This window comes from Leptosomus discolor, chromosome 1, assembly GCF_034619465.1.
Source record: "Leptosomus discolor isolate bLepDis1 chromosome 1, bLepDis1.hap2, whole genome shotgun sequence".
Classification (NCBI taxonomy): Eukaryota; Metazoa; Chordata; class Aves; order Leptosomiformes; family Leptosomidae; genus Leptosomus; species Leptosomus discolor.
This window is the reverse complement of record NC_141391.1, coordinates 111572347-111588749: the sequence shown is the minus strand read 5'-3', so window position 1 is coordinate 111588749 and position 16403 is coordinate 111572347. Positions and strand designations below refer to the sequence as shown.

The 16403-nt window shown below is 42.1% G+C and overlaps 1 protein-coding gene across 1 annotated transcript in view; it reads right to left on the bottom strand.

Annotated features, from left to right (window-relative positions):
- The window catches only part of ROBO2 (roundabout guidance receptor 2), a 435305-nt gene extending 428763 nt beyond the window's left edge, over nucleotides 1–6542 (bottom strand). Inside the window, exon 1 of the mRNA XM_086462902.1 lies at nucleotides 6488–6542. Within this exon, the coding sequence (XP_086319028.1) occupies nucleotides 6488–6542 (55 nt within the window). The remainder of the gene's footprint in view (nucleotides 1–6487) is intronic.
- Nucleotides 6543–16403: the final 9861 nt, after the last annotated feature.

Here is a 16403-nt window from a genome sequence, read left to right as displayed (position 1 = left end):
AATAAATTATAACAAAGCATAAAATAGTACAATGACAGGCCACTGCCTTTCACTGTAGTCAGGCTGAAGTATTCTGCTGGAACTGAAGGAGTATCATTAAGACTCACTGACAAGAAGGGTAATTCTGCAAGCAAATATCACTTATCATTAAGGTTGCTCCAAATCAATCTTGGAATGGTGTCTTATTCAAGGAACATCTGAAAATGACAAAATGAAATTCAAAATGCTTTGTGTTCTTCTAGTCACCATTCACATAGGTAGTTAGATCTGAATGAGTATCTCCACAACCAGGACAAACAACAGTGTAAAAAGTTTGCAATAGAACATGGACGCACACAATCTCAACGAGTTACAAAATATACACTGACATCACTAGAAGATCGGTGGCCTTCAGTTATCAACAAGCCAAAGATACATTGTTTCCTGGTAGAAATATCAATACAAACAAGTAACTTTATCATTAAGCAAAACGAAATAATGTGGGTTTTACTGACACAGTTTTGCAGTGCAACTAAGCTCAAACAGAAATTAAACATAGGAAAGGATGTTTGCAAATCTATTTACAACACAACCAGAAAGTTAGCTCACAATCCAGTTAAAAGGATGTGTTAAAACTCAGAGACCTGCAGATAATTACCATTATTTAGTGAGTTTACAAACAACTTGCTTAGCCAAAAAAAAAAAAAAAAAAAAAAGGCTTGGGGAGAGGGATAAGGACTACAAGTTCAACACATATGCACAAGCTACTTCTGCCAGAACATTGTTTGAATTAATATCTTCACACCACACTTGTCCATAACACAAAGATGAATCTCAGTTAGGCTCAACCACTAGAGCACAGTGGCTCAATATAGGTATCCGCAGGTTATTGCATGGGTATTACTCATTAGTTTCTCTATTGTTGTTCATATGTTTATTGACAAAGGTTATTATTTTAATAAAATTAAGAGCACATCTTGGATCTCATTCATGCCAGCGAAGCCATGATAAGCTGCAGAGGTGGAATTAAAAAGCCATTTCTTACTTCATGAACTTTTGGCTTGAAAAAATATTAAGCTTTCTGATTGCAAAGGGATACTCTGCACTAGTAAAGAAAGCACTATAGAAACAAGGAAGGAGTAAACAGGACTGAAGCATAAACATGCACTTGTACCCTCTAGTATTTGGAAGCTATCTACATGGAAGGATGTAGCAACAAGCCAGCTTCATCTTGTAACAACATTACATTACATGAATTAAGATGCAAGTCTTTACTTACAGTACGTCAAAATACCACCACACGCTTTCAAGGTGCTTTGCACAAAGGATGCAATAGCAAAATTGTTACAGATTTCAGTGGTGCAGAAGCAGGTCCTAAATAAAGTGGATAATTAAACAAGGCCCAGTTAAACATTAAAAAATTAGTAACCACAGGTGATCAACATTTTGTCAAGGAAAGGGTCTGAGGTGAGGACAACACTGGCAACTCAATCTTATTTCTGGACACACAACTTCAAGGACAGAGGGTCCACGGTTTGCATTGTATAGAAGAAGCCAGATGTGAGAATAAAGATGGTGAGACTAAAATCTACATCCACAAATCTTTATTTCTGTGCAATTATTCTTGCATTCAAAGATCACATAACTTGCAGTCCATGTGAGGAGTCCTGCATAAAAGGTATCCTCAACTTTCTCTCTGAAGTAGGAATTTAAGATCAGATTCTCTACCCTTCTATGTACCAAAATTTAAAGGAATTTTTTTTTGAAAATACAAGGCATGTGTACTATCAAAATGTAAGTGCAAGAAAGCTTGGGTAACAATAAATGTTCTGTAAAAATTCAGCAATCACATGTAAGAAATATCTGTCCAGTAAGAATCAAAAAACCAACACATTTATTTATTTGGCAAGAGTGAATACTTGCTTTCTTCTGGACACAAAATAAAGAGATTTCTATAGAAATGTAGAAAAGAGCACCAGTAGCTTAGTCTCTTGGCAAGAAACAGCATCAATATGATTACTAAGTATCCTCCACAAGGTTGGTATGAGAGGTGGTGAGCCAGATGGCAGCCATGGGAAGAGCAACCTCTGCCATGCCAGCTGAGATAACAGATAAAACCTGACAGCAGTGCTCCTCTTAGGTGGCTGAAACAGAATGTACAGAACCTGTTAGCAATCTATTTAGCTGAGATCAATATTTGAATAGCAGTTCAAGGGTAGCAAATGGCTAGAAAGCCACTGCGTACTCTTCAGTAATTTCCACTAAATGGTTCAGCAGTGGACAGAGCATGTCTCAAATTTAGTGCTATCAGCCCACATAGCATTGCTATAGACAAGCAGCTCCTGGAAACAGAGTTGACTAGGCAGACTAGCCAAAGCCTCCATTTCCTCTCACTGAATTTTTTGGCAAATCTCCTTGATGCTTTTTATGCATCCCTAACAATGTACTTAAAACCTTTTGTCTACTTTTAAGGTTACTCATCTTTAGCTTGCATTGCTAAAACTTGTTTTCCTTGAGCAACATCAGTCTCGTCATTCCAGAAACTTTCTAGGGAGTCTTCCAACTCACAGAAAAGTTTTAAAACCCCTATTCTAAATTTTCTGAAAGACTTGGGGGTATCAGATCTTTTGCAAATTAGCAAAGGAACAAAACACATTACTTTTCAAACATCTCTGGAAGTGCAATAACAGGATTTCCTCATTGCCTATCTTTTGCACATAAATGTGTGTTATTGCAACAACTTACCAGACAGGAAGTAGAGAAAGCTAAGTATTAAGACTAATCCAGCAAAATGTTTCATCATGGGCATAAATAGATCCCTACTCAGCAAAGTTTTAAAGCATATGATTAACTTGGAAGACATGTTTAAATTCCTATTAACTTCAGCGAAATTCTGGATAAGAGATGGAAGCACACACCTAAATGCTTTGCAGAACTGGGTCTTATGGAAGAGCAAGATAAGGAAACAAAACCACAAACTCTCCACTTCAGAATTTTACTCTTAATGCATTAAAATGCACACATTCCACAGAAGCAAAGGTTATCCATCAACAGCAAAACTCACATGAGAGATCAAGACCTTGTCAGCTCAAATACTCACTAGAAGAATACACTCTAGCTTTATATGTAAACCATGTTCTCTGATAGGCAACAGAGACCTGCACAAGGCCACAGATGCATAGCTCACTGGTGTGAAGAAATAAAAGGAATTTAAAAAAAAAAAAAAAGAAAAAGGAAAAGAAACGTAAACTGCTTGAGCCACCCCACTATTTCAGATGTATTCTTTTCATTCATTAACAAAATAAGTACTTTTGAAATAAACTAATACAGAGATAGAATGCTGCTTTTACAGAATTATTCTCATGTATCTTTAACACCATCACACATTCAAGGGCATCACACTTGCAGTTTTCGAGGGACAATGGCTAAAAGCCAAACCTGACATAAAAGGTTGTTATTTTCACCGAAAGCTCTACGAGTCCTACCAGGGCGGAGTTTGGCCCACTAAACTAGTGTCTGTGGCAACAGCCACACACCTGTGTTCACAGCAGTTGTGAACTTTTCCGTTAATATTTGTTCTTTCAAGCTTTATTAACGATTGGAAGAAAGATAACAAAAAACACAGGACAATGAAAGAAAAAAAAAAAAAAATCAATCGAACACTATAAAACACCCCATGTAATCAGCTGTTTTAACTCCAATACCTAGGGTCTTACTTTATGGTACAGACTCTGTCTAGTGGGGAGGTTTGTTGTTTGGGCTTTTTTGTGTGTGTTAGATTTTTTTTTGTTTGGTTGCTTTTTGGTTTTGTTTTGTTTTTTTTTCAAGCACACTAACCAAGATCGATAGCTAAAGAAAAAGAGAATTGCAGTTACTACCTGAACAAGATGCAAGAATATGGGCAGGGCTACAGGAAAATCATAAGCAAAATAACAACACCTTTCTTCCATTTTCATTGAGCTTTGTACTTTTCAGGTGTCATAAAAGCATGGACAGAGAAAATGAATTATTTAGAAAAAAATTATCATTTGATCTACACAGTGATGAATGATGTAATACCACTTTTGAATCACTACACAAAACTAACGCCACAGGGAAAAGAATTGCTAACATGCCTCAAATGCTACAGTGCCTCTCTCTCTATCTGGACCTGATGTCAACAGAACAAAAGAAAAAAAAATAATCCCCAAACCCAGAAACAAAAAAAACCTCAAAACTGTAAATGCACTAAGAGGTAACTTTCAAACATAGAAAGAAAAAAAAAAAAAAAAAAAAGACCTATTAAACAAGTAGTCTCTCAAGTTTTGCCTTTTTTATTAAATCAAAGCATTACAAATAGTGCTAATATTGATACATATATCATTTCAAAGCAACTGGTGGCATATGTCACCCTAAGGTGTAATCGTATTTATTATGCATGCCAAGCTTGCATGCCTGTATTTCTTCAAAGCTACTTTTTAGTCATTTCAACAATAACAGCTTATCTCTACTTGGTCATGATGTGCTATCCACAAGGCTTTTAATCTATTTATTTAAGAGAGTTGTTAATGTAGGCAAACTTGACAGTCTTGCAATATCTTCCCACAAAAGAGGGCGATCCCATCTATTCTGGGCAGTTTCTTGGCATTTTTTTTTTTCTAATGGTCCAGCTCTAAATTAGCTATGTGCTTCACCTGCACCCCCATCCTCGCCCTATAAGGCTAAACAGAACAAAGGTTCTACTTGTGTTCCCCATGACAAAAGTAGAATAAATTATGTCTTGCTCCCGTCGTTCCAGCAAGCTGGTTAATTGCATTTGTTTCATATATCTCCAAACAGCCTGGTACATTAATTACATTCTGTAACACCAAGCTCCTCTGATTCACTCTGTCACTTCCACTGAGCACTGTAATTGTATTCCTTCTAGCTATGTACAATTTTAAACACCTACTAATAATTACATTTCTACAGCCTGGTATTTTCGGTTTGTATACAAAACATCTCCAATACTGGTGATCTTAAAGTTAAGGATCAAAAGATGTTACAGCAGGAAAAATAAAGCAAATGGAAAACAAAGTCCCCACAAAACTATAACTGTGCTGATAGATGCAAATGTTCCATTTAAATCCTTTCATAGTTAAAACTTCATACTGTTCGGCATTACACAGAAATTTTCTTATCGGTGGACCAAATTGCACATTAAACTCATGGCATATTGTGCAATCAATGTAAAACTGTACTTGAATGTCTCCCTCTTCTCGTTTATTTTGCCTCCTTTCTTGCTAGGGGGTGGGGGAAGATGAGACGAGGGGGAGAAATACCCAAAGCAGCCTGTGACTGCAAACAATAAACCTAGAGTCCTTGCTTCAGGACTGATACAGTAAATGCTGTAAGCAGTGGCTTCCTGGTACAAAGTTTGCTCTAACAGACAGGCAAAACCAGCCAGGGTCCCAGGCATTAAATTCACCTGAAGTCTACAAGACCTTATAGCGGTGCAAGTACGCAATAGTGGCAGGACTGCCAGCGTACACTGGTGTAGAACGGCATGCTGTGACAGATGCCGGCTTCCTAGTTGTGTGCCTGAACGGCTGTAACGCACCCAAACGCCTGTACTGCAGCACAGCGCCAACCCCTACTTTGAAAGGCAATTTGCCCTTGCGCTGAAGTTCTCGCCCTGCTGAAGCGTACTTCCCCAGGGGGCTCCTTCACAGCTCCCCGGCCCTCACTGAAACCTGAAAACCCCAAGAAATGCTGTAGGGCAGACCCAAAGGGGGGCAGCAACGGGAAAACCACCCTTTCCCCCAAACGTTGCTAAACTACATGACAAAGCTCCCCGCCCCGGAAAGCCCGTAACGAGGAGGTGAGGGGGGAAAGTGACGGGAGGACCCCACCCCGAGCGGAGCCCACGCTGGCGGGCCGGCCGCACCGCACCGCACCTGCCCGGCCCGGCGGCGGTGGGGGGAGGCGAAGCGAGGCGGGGCGGGGGGTGGTGGTGCCGCGCTGCCCCCTGCCCGCCGCTCGCCAGCGCCAAAGGAGGCGTTCAGGGACTCTGGAAATTCTCCAGTCCGCCTCACCTGGAGCCGAGGCAGAGCTCCCCTATTTGTTTTCACCAGCTGGCTCTCCCGGTGGAAAGTTTAACAATAGAAGGCAAAGTAATATCAGCTACAACAGCTCTCTGCCCTTCCTTTCTCCTTCCCGCTTCCGCTCCCCCCCCCCCCCCCAAAAAAAAAAAAAAAAAAAAAAAAAAAAGATTTAGCACAGTAGTTTTCTTTGCTACCTCAAGCTGACATTCTTCCATTCATAAGCTGCTTTTCCATTAAGCTAGCAGACGGGAATGACTGCTTATTGGAAACATACATTCTCCCTCTTCCCCCCCACCATGCCCCCGAAATACCATTTTTATATCAGAAACAAACTTAAGGCTCTGTAATGTTAAAGCTTATAATGCCGTCCATGTGCTGTCCCAAATCAGATTCAGATGAAGGGGATTTCTGCACAGAAATGGCATATCTAAAATAAGCGAACTTACCATACACTTGAAAAAATGCAAATCCAAAGAGCAGGAGTGGCGTCAGCAGACCCATTTTGACATATTAAAAGCAATCCCGATCGCTTGTGAGACCAATTCCACAGAGATCGCAAAAAAAAAAAAAAAAAAAAAAAGTATCCAAAGCCAGTAAGAGGTAGGTCCAAAAGTTTTCAGTTTCCTAGCAGCTACTTAAAGTGGAAAGGGAAATCTTGAAATCAAAAGCTGCAGATGGAAAGGTCTTGAATGTGACACTTTTAGATCCATACAGATTAGAGCAGCGAGCGAGCTCCGAAGGCTTCTGCTTTGCACACACGCTCCTTCCTAAATTCCCACCAATCCAGCCCAAGCAGAGGAATTATTCAAGTGTATCTAAGACTCTCTTTAGGATCCATGGCAATCCAAAAGCAAGCTCTTTCTTCGGAAGGCAAGCAGAGACTCTGAGAAAGGACCTGATTCCTAGAAAGTGCTCCGCAAACTTCTCGGCACTTTGCAGGAAAACCATTGGCTTGGTTTAGCTATTTTGCCTTCCTCTCGCCCTCCCCCTACCCCTTTCTCTCTCTTTCTCTACCAAATCAGTTCAAGCTGCAGAGTTTCTCACTTAACTTCCATAATAGGAACGCCCAGGCAATGTGCTACAGGAGGGGAACGGCTGTCTTAGCATCCCCTCAAAATCAAACCCCGACCCCTCCACCTCCCTCCTCACTGAAAACCACAGCGGGAACTGCTCGAGGGCAGTCACTCCAGCGCGGTGCCGCTGCGGGCGGGAGCGGCGGCGGGGTGCCGCCGTGCCGTTGTGGCGGCGGCAGCGGCGGGGGTGCGTGCGGCAAAGGGTGCGGAGGCCTCCCGCCGCCGCTGCTCTCCCGGGCGGCCCCGGCAGTCCGGCGCCCGCCGCTCACCCTCCGCTCCGCTCTCCTCCTCTCTCCCCTCCCGCCGCCTCCGCCTCCTGCCGCCGCGGACACACCGGCTGGCGAGGAGAGGGAGGAGAATGAGCGCGGCTCCCGAGGCTGCCTGGGGAAGGGAGGCTGCGGGGTGTGGACTAAACCACTGCGCTCCACACCCACGCGTCCCTCTCCCGCCGGGGCAGGGAGATGGGGACGGCGATATAAGGGGGCAGCCGCAGGGCTGGAAGTCGGGCTTGCTACAGGCAGTGCCTCCCACCCCTCCTCTACAGTTGGGTATAGGTGGAATTTACATGATTGCTTCTCACCGCTTCCCGTTTAACGGGCAGCTAATTTTTCGGTAGGTGATTTCATGGAACTGTTCTCTAATTATTCATTCCCTCTCCGCCCATACACAGACACTTGGGAGTGAGACCCTCGAAAGGATCTTCCCCAGAGATTTTGCCGCTGCTCCGCTCGGTGGGAAAGGCAGGAAAGGTGGCAAATAAAATAAATAAAATTTAAAAAGGCTCACGTGTGACCTACGAGGTCTGTAGGGCTGGGAAGCTTGCTCAGCCGAAAACTAGGAGCGAGCAACCCCCCCGCCTGGCGCCCCCCGCGCCTCTCCCAGTCCCAGCCTCCGCGGCCGCTGTGCGACTCCCGTCAGCGGGAAAGTTTCGCGGAACCGACCGCGATCCCGGGAGACGGCCGGGGGGGGGGGGGGGGGGGGGGGGGCGAGAGAAGGGGCCGCGTCACCCCCCGAGGAACAGGGGAGAACAGCCGCGCTCTCCCCTGCACGTACGACAGACGCTGTCAAACGGCGGGATAAACCCCAAACCTCCCCAGAAAAAAAAAAAAAAAAAAAAAAAACAAAAACAAAAAAAAAACAGGAACCCGAAGGAAGGAGCAGCGTGAATTTAAGTGTGACCCGTGCCGGCACAGGCCGGGGGGGAGACCAGGCAGCGACACACCGAGAGGAGGGCGGGCGCGGCGGCCGCGGAGAGGCCGGCAGCGGCCCCGCGGTGACGGCTCAGGACGCCCGTTGCCGGCGCGCGCCGTCCCCGGCCAGCGGGAGCGCCGCACGGTGAAGCTCGAGCGCCCCCTACCGGCAGGCGGCGGGCAGCGGCCGCCACCTCGTGCCCGGCGGTGCCTTTTGTTGCGGCGGAGCCCTCCGCGCGCGGCTGGCGGGGGCGCGGCGGGGCGGCCCGGCCCCTCGGCGGCCCCCGCCCTCCCTCGGCGCGCCGGGGGGGACGGCGCTCGGGTGCCCCGGGTCTCGGACAGGGCCGGCAGGGTGTCGCGACGGGAGCGGCTGACAGCCAGGAGCTCCCGGCAGCCGGGAGCCCCCGCGGGGCTGTTCCGGTAGGCGATAAGGCCTTTCTCCACCGGAAAACCCGAACCCAGCGGTATTAGCCGCGACTTCGTCGAGGCAACCCGTGCGGGTGCGCTGGCAGCGCATTCAGCGAGCCTATACGTTTAAGTTTTCAGGGGGACGTTGAAGCTGGGGACCGTGTCAACACGGATGGTGCTAGCGAAGAATTAACTGGTGAATAAAAAGGCGGGAGTCACACTTTGGTGCATGAGGATGAGCAGGGCTACCTAAGCAGAAAGGACGTACCTTCTTGCATGTTAACCACCTAGTCCCGAGCGTTTTTCTCTCATCAAGTCTCTTTCCTGCTTTATTTATTTGGCACATACCAGAGATTTGGTCTTCTAGTAAGTTCCTCATGTCAAGGATCTGAACCATATTTCTTCAAAATGGACCCTGCCCACGTGTACTCAAACAAGTGCTCTGCAAGTTAATTCTGGTGTGTAATCAGTGACAAATACTTTACCATCGCCAAACATAAGTGTGAAGTGTTTCTAGGTTTTTCAAATGTGTAAGACGATTATTACTATTCCGTACAAAGCCAGATGACAACTCCAAAGCCTCTTCATGCAAATCAGGGAACGATGTCCTCCTGTATTCACAATAATGCCCTGCAGGTAAATATCTGTTAATACATCTAAAGACTACCTTGTGAAGAGGGCTATAATTGAGCCTAATTAGGGTAAGGTGATCAAAATGGTATTCTTTGTCAGAGTACTTGTGAATTGGCAAAACCAGAGCGCCACACGTCACCTACCTGATGGCAGCATGTGTAACAAGTCATGAAATATTAAAGAATATTTCCCTTCATGGTGGACATTCCAAGGATATAGTGTTAGTGAAAATGCTGGCTTGTTTATTACAAAGTTTTAAATTGGACATACCTATATACTATACAATTTATTTTCTGCTTCTCAAATAAAATTAATAATAAATGATGTAGACCAGAACACTTTGTAGATATATACAGTCCTCAAAACCCTTCAGTACAGAGGCACCTGTAAAAGGCTATAATGATTCATATAAACAGTGAAATCAATGGTTTATTCATTATAGCTGCTGCTGTTTTATTAATTTACTTCCACAGGATATCGCTTTTCAACTATCAAACCCTTTGCAAAACTTAAAAAAGTTCCAGCCAAATTTAATCAAGCATTTTCAAGCATGAATTTTGTCCATATGTATTTCAGTGATTTTTTTTTCTTTGAGAAGAGTTAACAGTCCTCCAAAATGGCTAGCAGAATCTGAGAGTGTTGGGAAACTGGCTTTTGTATTAGTGCTGTTTGCCAAATTCAGAAAACTTGGCTAAGTGGGGCTAGTATACAAACAAATAAAAATGTCAAAAAACCCCACAACAAAATAAAAGAACTCCTGGAGCATTATAGTAGAGGTTCACATGTGTTATGGCTTACAAGCACAGGACATATCCCAGATCAGTCACTCGCCTATGAGCAGAGTCTGCTCAGAACAGTGCTTGCTTCCATTACAAGATGCAGTCCAGTTACTAGAACAAAAAGCAGTACGCTTGTCTCCCCGGTCTTTCAGTAGCCTCCCACAAACATGGCCAACAAGGCAGATGTTCTTTGCTTGAGGAGCAAAGTCTGTACAGAGGAACTGGATGTGCCAACTCTTTGGCTATGAGCAATATGCCACCTGATGAAATACTTGTGCGAGCAGGATGAGGAAAAGAAATGTCACTATTGGTGCACATAAAGCTTCAGTTCAAAGAGTATAGTTGAGGTGGGACTGCAGAAGAGGGAGGTGGCACAGTAAGCTTGCCCTGGTTCGTACTAAGGTCAGTCATCAAATAAGGCAGGACTAATCTGGTAAAACAGCAGTAAGATCAGACGTATGTCACTGGTACATTAAAGGTTTCATTGCCTCCCCCATCTGGTATTTCATACCTTTGATTCCTAGACTTATGTAACTGCATTAAAATACATATGTAGTATATGAAAGGTCATATCCAGTGTTTAAAGTACAAGTGTTCCAAGACTAGTCCTTTTTTCAGGTGAGTTATGCCATTCACAGCATTCTTCTTCTAAACAAACATTACTATTTCTAGTGTTACAAATGTATGTAATATACTGTATTTCCTGGTTGCCATAAAAACCTCTTGTTATTTTCCCCAAAATGAGAGGTTGAGTTGATCACATGAATTTGTTCTGGATACCAGAGCTAATCATCTGGGGAATTGCTGAAAGTAACTAGAGACCTTTAATATCCAAAAATATACACGTGGTGTGATGGCCATTTAAATTATATGTAGGCAACTCATTAAAGTATTTAAGTTGGGAGGCTGGTCTTTCTAGACTCTAGAGTAGAACAAAAGGTGGATCTAGAGGATAATTCAGAGCATATAGTGTTAGGCAGCCTCAGAAACACAAAAAGGAAAAAAATGCCACAGTGAGCATGGGCTTCCCCAGAGAACTCTCATCTTCCTCTATGCTATTCTGGCCCAGGTCATTGGGTTCTGATGTCATCCAACTATTGAATACATGATGAGAGAACAGAATTTATAGGTTTTAATCCTTACAAATGCTGAAGCATGGTTATTATTCCTGCTGCAATCAATAGGGTCTTCCACGGGAACATTGGACACTGAGAGGTAAATCAGGAACTCAGCCCAGGAAAAGACGACGTGTTACTAGAAACAGTGTAAGCACTGTGGCTAGATCTCTCTCACAAAGGCCCCTGAAAATTAGTTTTTCTGCTGTCCCTGGCTACCACAATTTTGACTAATCTACTTTCCTAGAACTGCTCTTGTGGATTAAAAAAAAAAAAAAAAAAAAAGGTGCCAGAAGCATGTGTTTCCTCCTCTGTCTCACAGGTGTCTCTTACTTGCAGCACAGAGGGTCACCTTCTGCTTCAACATTAAAAAATCCTGAGTTGTGGCATGTGACTTCAGAGTCTACCTATGGAAACCAATCAAGCAACACCAAGAACCCTATTTTGAAGTGTCCTTACATTGCTAGACTGTGTTAGTATGTCTGCACTAGTTTTAATTACTAGTACAGCTACAGTGCTCACTGCAGTTATAAGAATGATCTATACTGTTGGTAAGATAAATATTTGGTAAATTAAATTATTACAAGTTTTTTTTTATATACTTCATATGCTCAATTTAGGTTTTGCATCCACAGCTCATTAAATGTGCAAAAACTGGTACCAGAAAGATAGTACAGTTTCTTGACAATTTTTAAAACAGCCTCACCTAAAATAAATTCTACTTGATTCTTTTATTTTTAACCAACATTCAGAGTAGGCAATAAGCACAAATATTTATATGATAGATATAATGTTACCATGTAAAGATTTTGTAGATCCTACTTTCCATTTGTTCCATGGTTGTACTTTTACCAGCCGTAAAAAAAAAAAAAAAAACACCAAAACCCAAAACCATAGACTGTCTCACACTTTGCAGCTTGGTCAAAAATTCAAGAAACCAGATAAATTATTCTTAGTTAAAAAAAAAGAATTTGAAAATGGATTATACGTTAAACCAGAGTCAGATGTCTCCTTTCTGGGGGCAGAAGGGGGAGGTGAAAGGAAGCTTTGTGGTATTCACAAAAGAATTGTTAAGTTTACCGCTATGTGAAGCAGGTCTGTGCTTTCCTGCCGAGTAAAAGCAGGCAGCACACCATCCTTTGAGATACCCGGAGCTGGCATTACAAAAAGCAACAGCATCTTCATACTAAAGGGATAAGAACAGCACATATTAGAAATACACCTGTGACTTACTGTAGTAGCGGCTGAAACTCAAGACCTGTAGTGTGAAGAGTACAATGCCTATTGCAATCATAAGCACTAAAGTTGTTTCAAAACTGCTGGGCTTCATACAGACTTGCACAGAGCAGGTGGAACCAGACTCTTTTCAGAGGTTGTGTACATTTAGCCAGTACCCAGGGCTAAACTGTAACAGTTGCTTTATCGCCCAACAACCCCTCACCAGCCAGGGAGGGGAATTCAGAAAAAGAAGAGCAGGCCCATGGGTAGAAGTGAAACAGATTTAATGAAACACCGCCAGTACCAACAGAGATACACAGAGTTATACTGAGCCAAATAAATATCCAGTCATCCCAATCAACCAGAGAGCAGTCCTCAGAAGACACTAGAGGAGGAGCAGAGGAAACCTCAGCAGAAACCCCACAGGAGCTCCCTCTCCTCAGCAAACCTTCCCCCTTTATAGGGACCATGACATTACGGTACAGGCCACACCCGTAGCTAATTCAGGTCAGCTGCCCTGGCTGACTCTAAATTGCTAATGGCCTGCCTGGCACGGCTGGGCTGTGGTTCTGTCTCAGCCAAACCAGAACAGAGGGGCACAGGGCATAGGACAAGAGGCAACGGAGACCAATTGCAGTGTGGGAGGATTCTAGTTAGATGTCAGGAAACAGTGTTTGACCATGAGGGCAGTCAAACAGGTGCCCGAGGGGGCTGTAGAACTGCTGTCACTGGAGATACTCAAAACTTAATTGGACAATGTCCTAGACATTGAAGGGGAACCTGCTTTGCTTTGGACTGGATGATCTCCAGAGGTCTCTTCTGATGAATATTTTTCTAAGGTTGCATGATTCTATGACTGCCAATACTGGCAAACTTCTGAGCATGTAAGTGTACTTCATTTGACACCGAACACCAAGGTTTCTTGGTAGAGAATTATGTACTAAAGTACTCAGTGGTACTCACTTCTGTTACAAAATTAGATAAAACTGCACACACAAGCTACATGTAAAAAAATTGTTTGATTTTCCTCAAATTTAAGGCATTCCTGCTGCAATACTAGGAGCCTTTGTTGACTGACTCCTATGTAGACTGAACAGTGGCTACTACAGGAATAGAAGAGCATTCCTTGCTCTCTTGTGATTGGAAATGCTTCCCTTTGCAATTGCAGTATCTAAAATTAATAGCCTTTCTACCAAGTGTAGTAAGTTGCACATCAAGCTTATGGCTGTCTCCACGTTTGTAGACTGTAGCACGAGTTCTGTATTTGCAACAGGACACACCACACCCCTTCCAGTCTTTCCACAGACTACGTCTAGCTAGCCTTCTCCATGTCAGGAATTTCCTCTTATACACTAATATTTTCATTATATTGATTTGTCTATACATCTCCAATTTGTAAGGGCTGTGAGTGTTCCTGTCAGCTACATCAGGAACTTCTATTCCCTCTCTTATATCCAGGACTTTGGGTAAGTTATGCATTTCTTTGTTTAATGAAGGAAAAGCCAATTACTTAATAAGATGGAGGCACCAATTATGGAATAAAGTACTAATCTATGTAAATAAGGACATTAAAGACATATTCTATCAACTACAAATAAAATAAGACTCCAAGAGTAATTTCGTTTATTCCTTTGATAATGTAGTCCTCTATCCAGACAGTACAGTATTTTTTTACTAAAAATTAACAAAACTGCACTATGCCCTAATTTACATACAAAAATTAAAAACATTCCCTAAGTGACAAGTTAAGCTTAATTTCAAAAGACAGTTTATGTTTCCAGCCATAAGGTGGTCATTGTATCATTCAAAAAAAGAATGAGCATTTCAAATGAAGAACTGGAAGAGGATAAAATCTTACCCTGAGATATGCAAAGGTGAAATTCTCAGTAGAAAGATGTATTTCACCATAGTGCAATCAGACTGATTCACATGAAAATAAGTGTAGCTACTGCACCCTGACTTCCAAGGTTCAAAATATTGAGCTATACAGCAACACAACATTTATAACTGTACACAATATACAAATAAGTCTTAAACTGAACACTGTATTACTACATAATTATATTATAAATAACATGTTATGCTCTCTTATTAAATGACATATGTCACATTTTCCATAACAAGTGCATATTGACAGCCAGCTACATTAGCCAACAATATTTACACTCTAATTACAGCTTTTAAAATGGAAATATGTTACGATATATGTACATAAGTTGTTAATGGGGCAGAAATTCATACAAGGAGATCCATATGAAAGTGTCCATTATGTAGATACCCATTTGTAGGTGGGCAAATATTCTTTACAATAGGAGGTTTCATTTAATAATGTAGGAAACACAATTTATTATGTCATTAACAAGTCAATTCACTTGAAAATTGTAATAGTATGATAATAATACAGTTATAATACATGTAATACAGTATAGTTTTTTGATCTTAAATGGCTTTTAAGTTTAGCTGGATTTTATAGTTACTGTTTTGTAGAAGAAGCAGCCAGACTTACTGAGTTCCCTTTGTTATCTCTGGCCTCCAAAGTGTCAACGGCACGACTGGGTTATTGCTTAGCATGATTTCTGCTGTACTACAGTCCTCAGTTGTAATCATATATTAGTCAAACCAAGGACCTGTTGAGGTACCACAGAGCTTCTGATTTATGAAGATGTCAGCCCCTGAGAATCTGGTCCATCACTATGGTGGCAACCCTAACAGCATTAGAGACTCTTGCATGTTTCTGCCGGTGGGCTGTAATGTTCCCATCAGGCTATGATTCTTTTTTGCAATATGGTGCTGTCAACACTGTTCTCATCAGTTATACGTATCAGTGGATTATTAACAATATTTGTCAGATTTCTCTATTAGTTTTGTCCCAGAACAGCCTTGCCTCACTTCAGCAATAGAATTACATTTTGCATTGTCTCAAGAAATGCTTTTAAATTTGAATTGATGTTTCAGTCATATGATTTTTCACTGCTGATGTAATTTAGTTTTCTATCTAAATTTTTAAATGAGTATATGACTTATTTTTAAAAAATGTGATCCTATTACAGGCAGCTGAAACACAGAGAGTTTCGACAGCAGAATTTGGGCTAATACATCTCCCATACATGGCAAGAATGGTCAAGACTAATATAAATTTCAAAAGTAGATTGAAAATAAACATAAAAGAGGAAAAAACTGAAACCTCAGAGCAAGACTTCTTTAAAAGTAGCATTTAATCAAAATGACAAATAAATAAGTGCAACTGTAAACACCAAGTATCCTGTATAATCGCTAGAGGAACTATTACATTTTGAATATTTTGTAATTGAAGCTATTATAGGATTTAATTGCTTAACCTGTATATAGAATCACCAAATTTTTACCAGAAAAATATGTGGGAATGTTTTTCCTCTATGCTGCCTATCCTGTTATACTGGGAGCAGCTGCACCAGTACACGGTCCCTTTAAAACCAATAAAACTGTACAAGCAAAGGGGACAGCTCAGAATACAGAAACAGAAGCCAATGACTCATTTTAACGTCTGTCTCTGAACTGAAACACAAAATAGCAATTACCTCAAAGCTGCTTACTGCCACAGCTAGGAAGACTCTTTCACATTTAAAGCACACTACCCACACAACAGCTTGCAATATTGTGGCTGATGGTGGAATGTAGCATGTTTCAATCTAAGACATCAGTTCAAATCTTGCCCGTGTTGATGGTGACCAAAAGCTATTACTTGATTCCCAGCTTAAATTATTTTAGAGTCAGCTTTTCGTAGACAGGAGAAACACATTGTAAGCTTATCTTACCCAGACAATCAGCAATAGTTCAGCCTTCTAGGAGAACCTTGGGAAGAATAGGGTATTTTGCGCTGCCATGGCCCAGAAGGTACTTATCTTGAGAATGAAGAAAGAATTTGGTTTCAGCAGCAACTACTGCAATGAGATCCTGTAACCAGGAC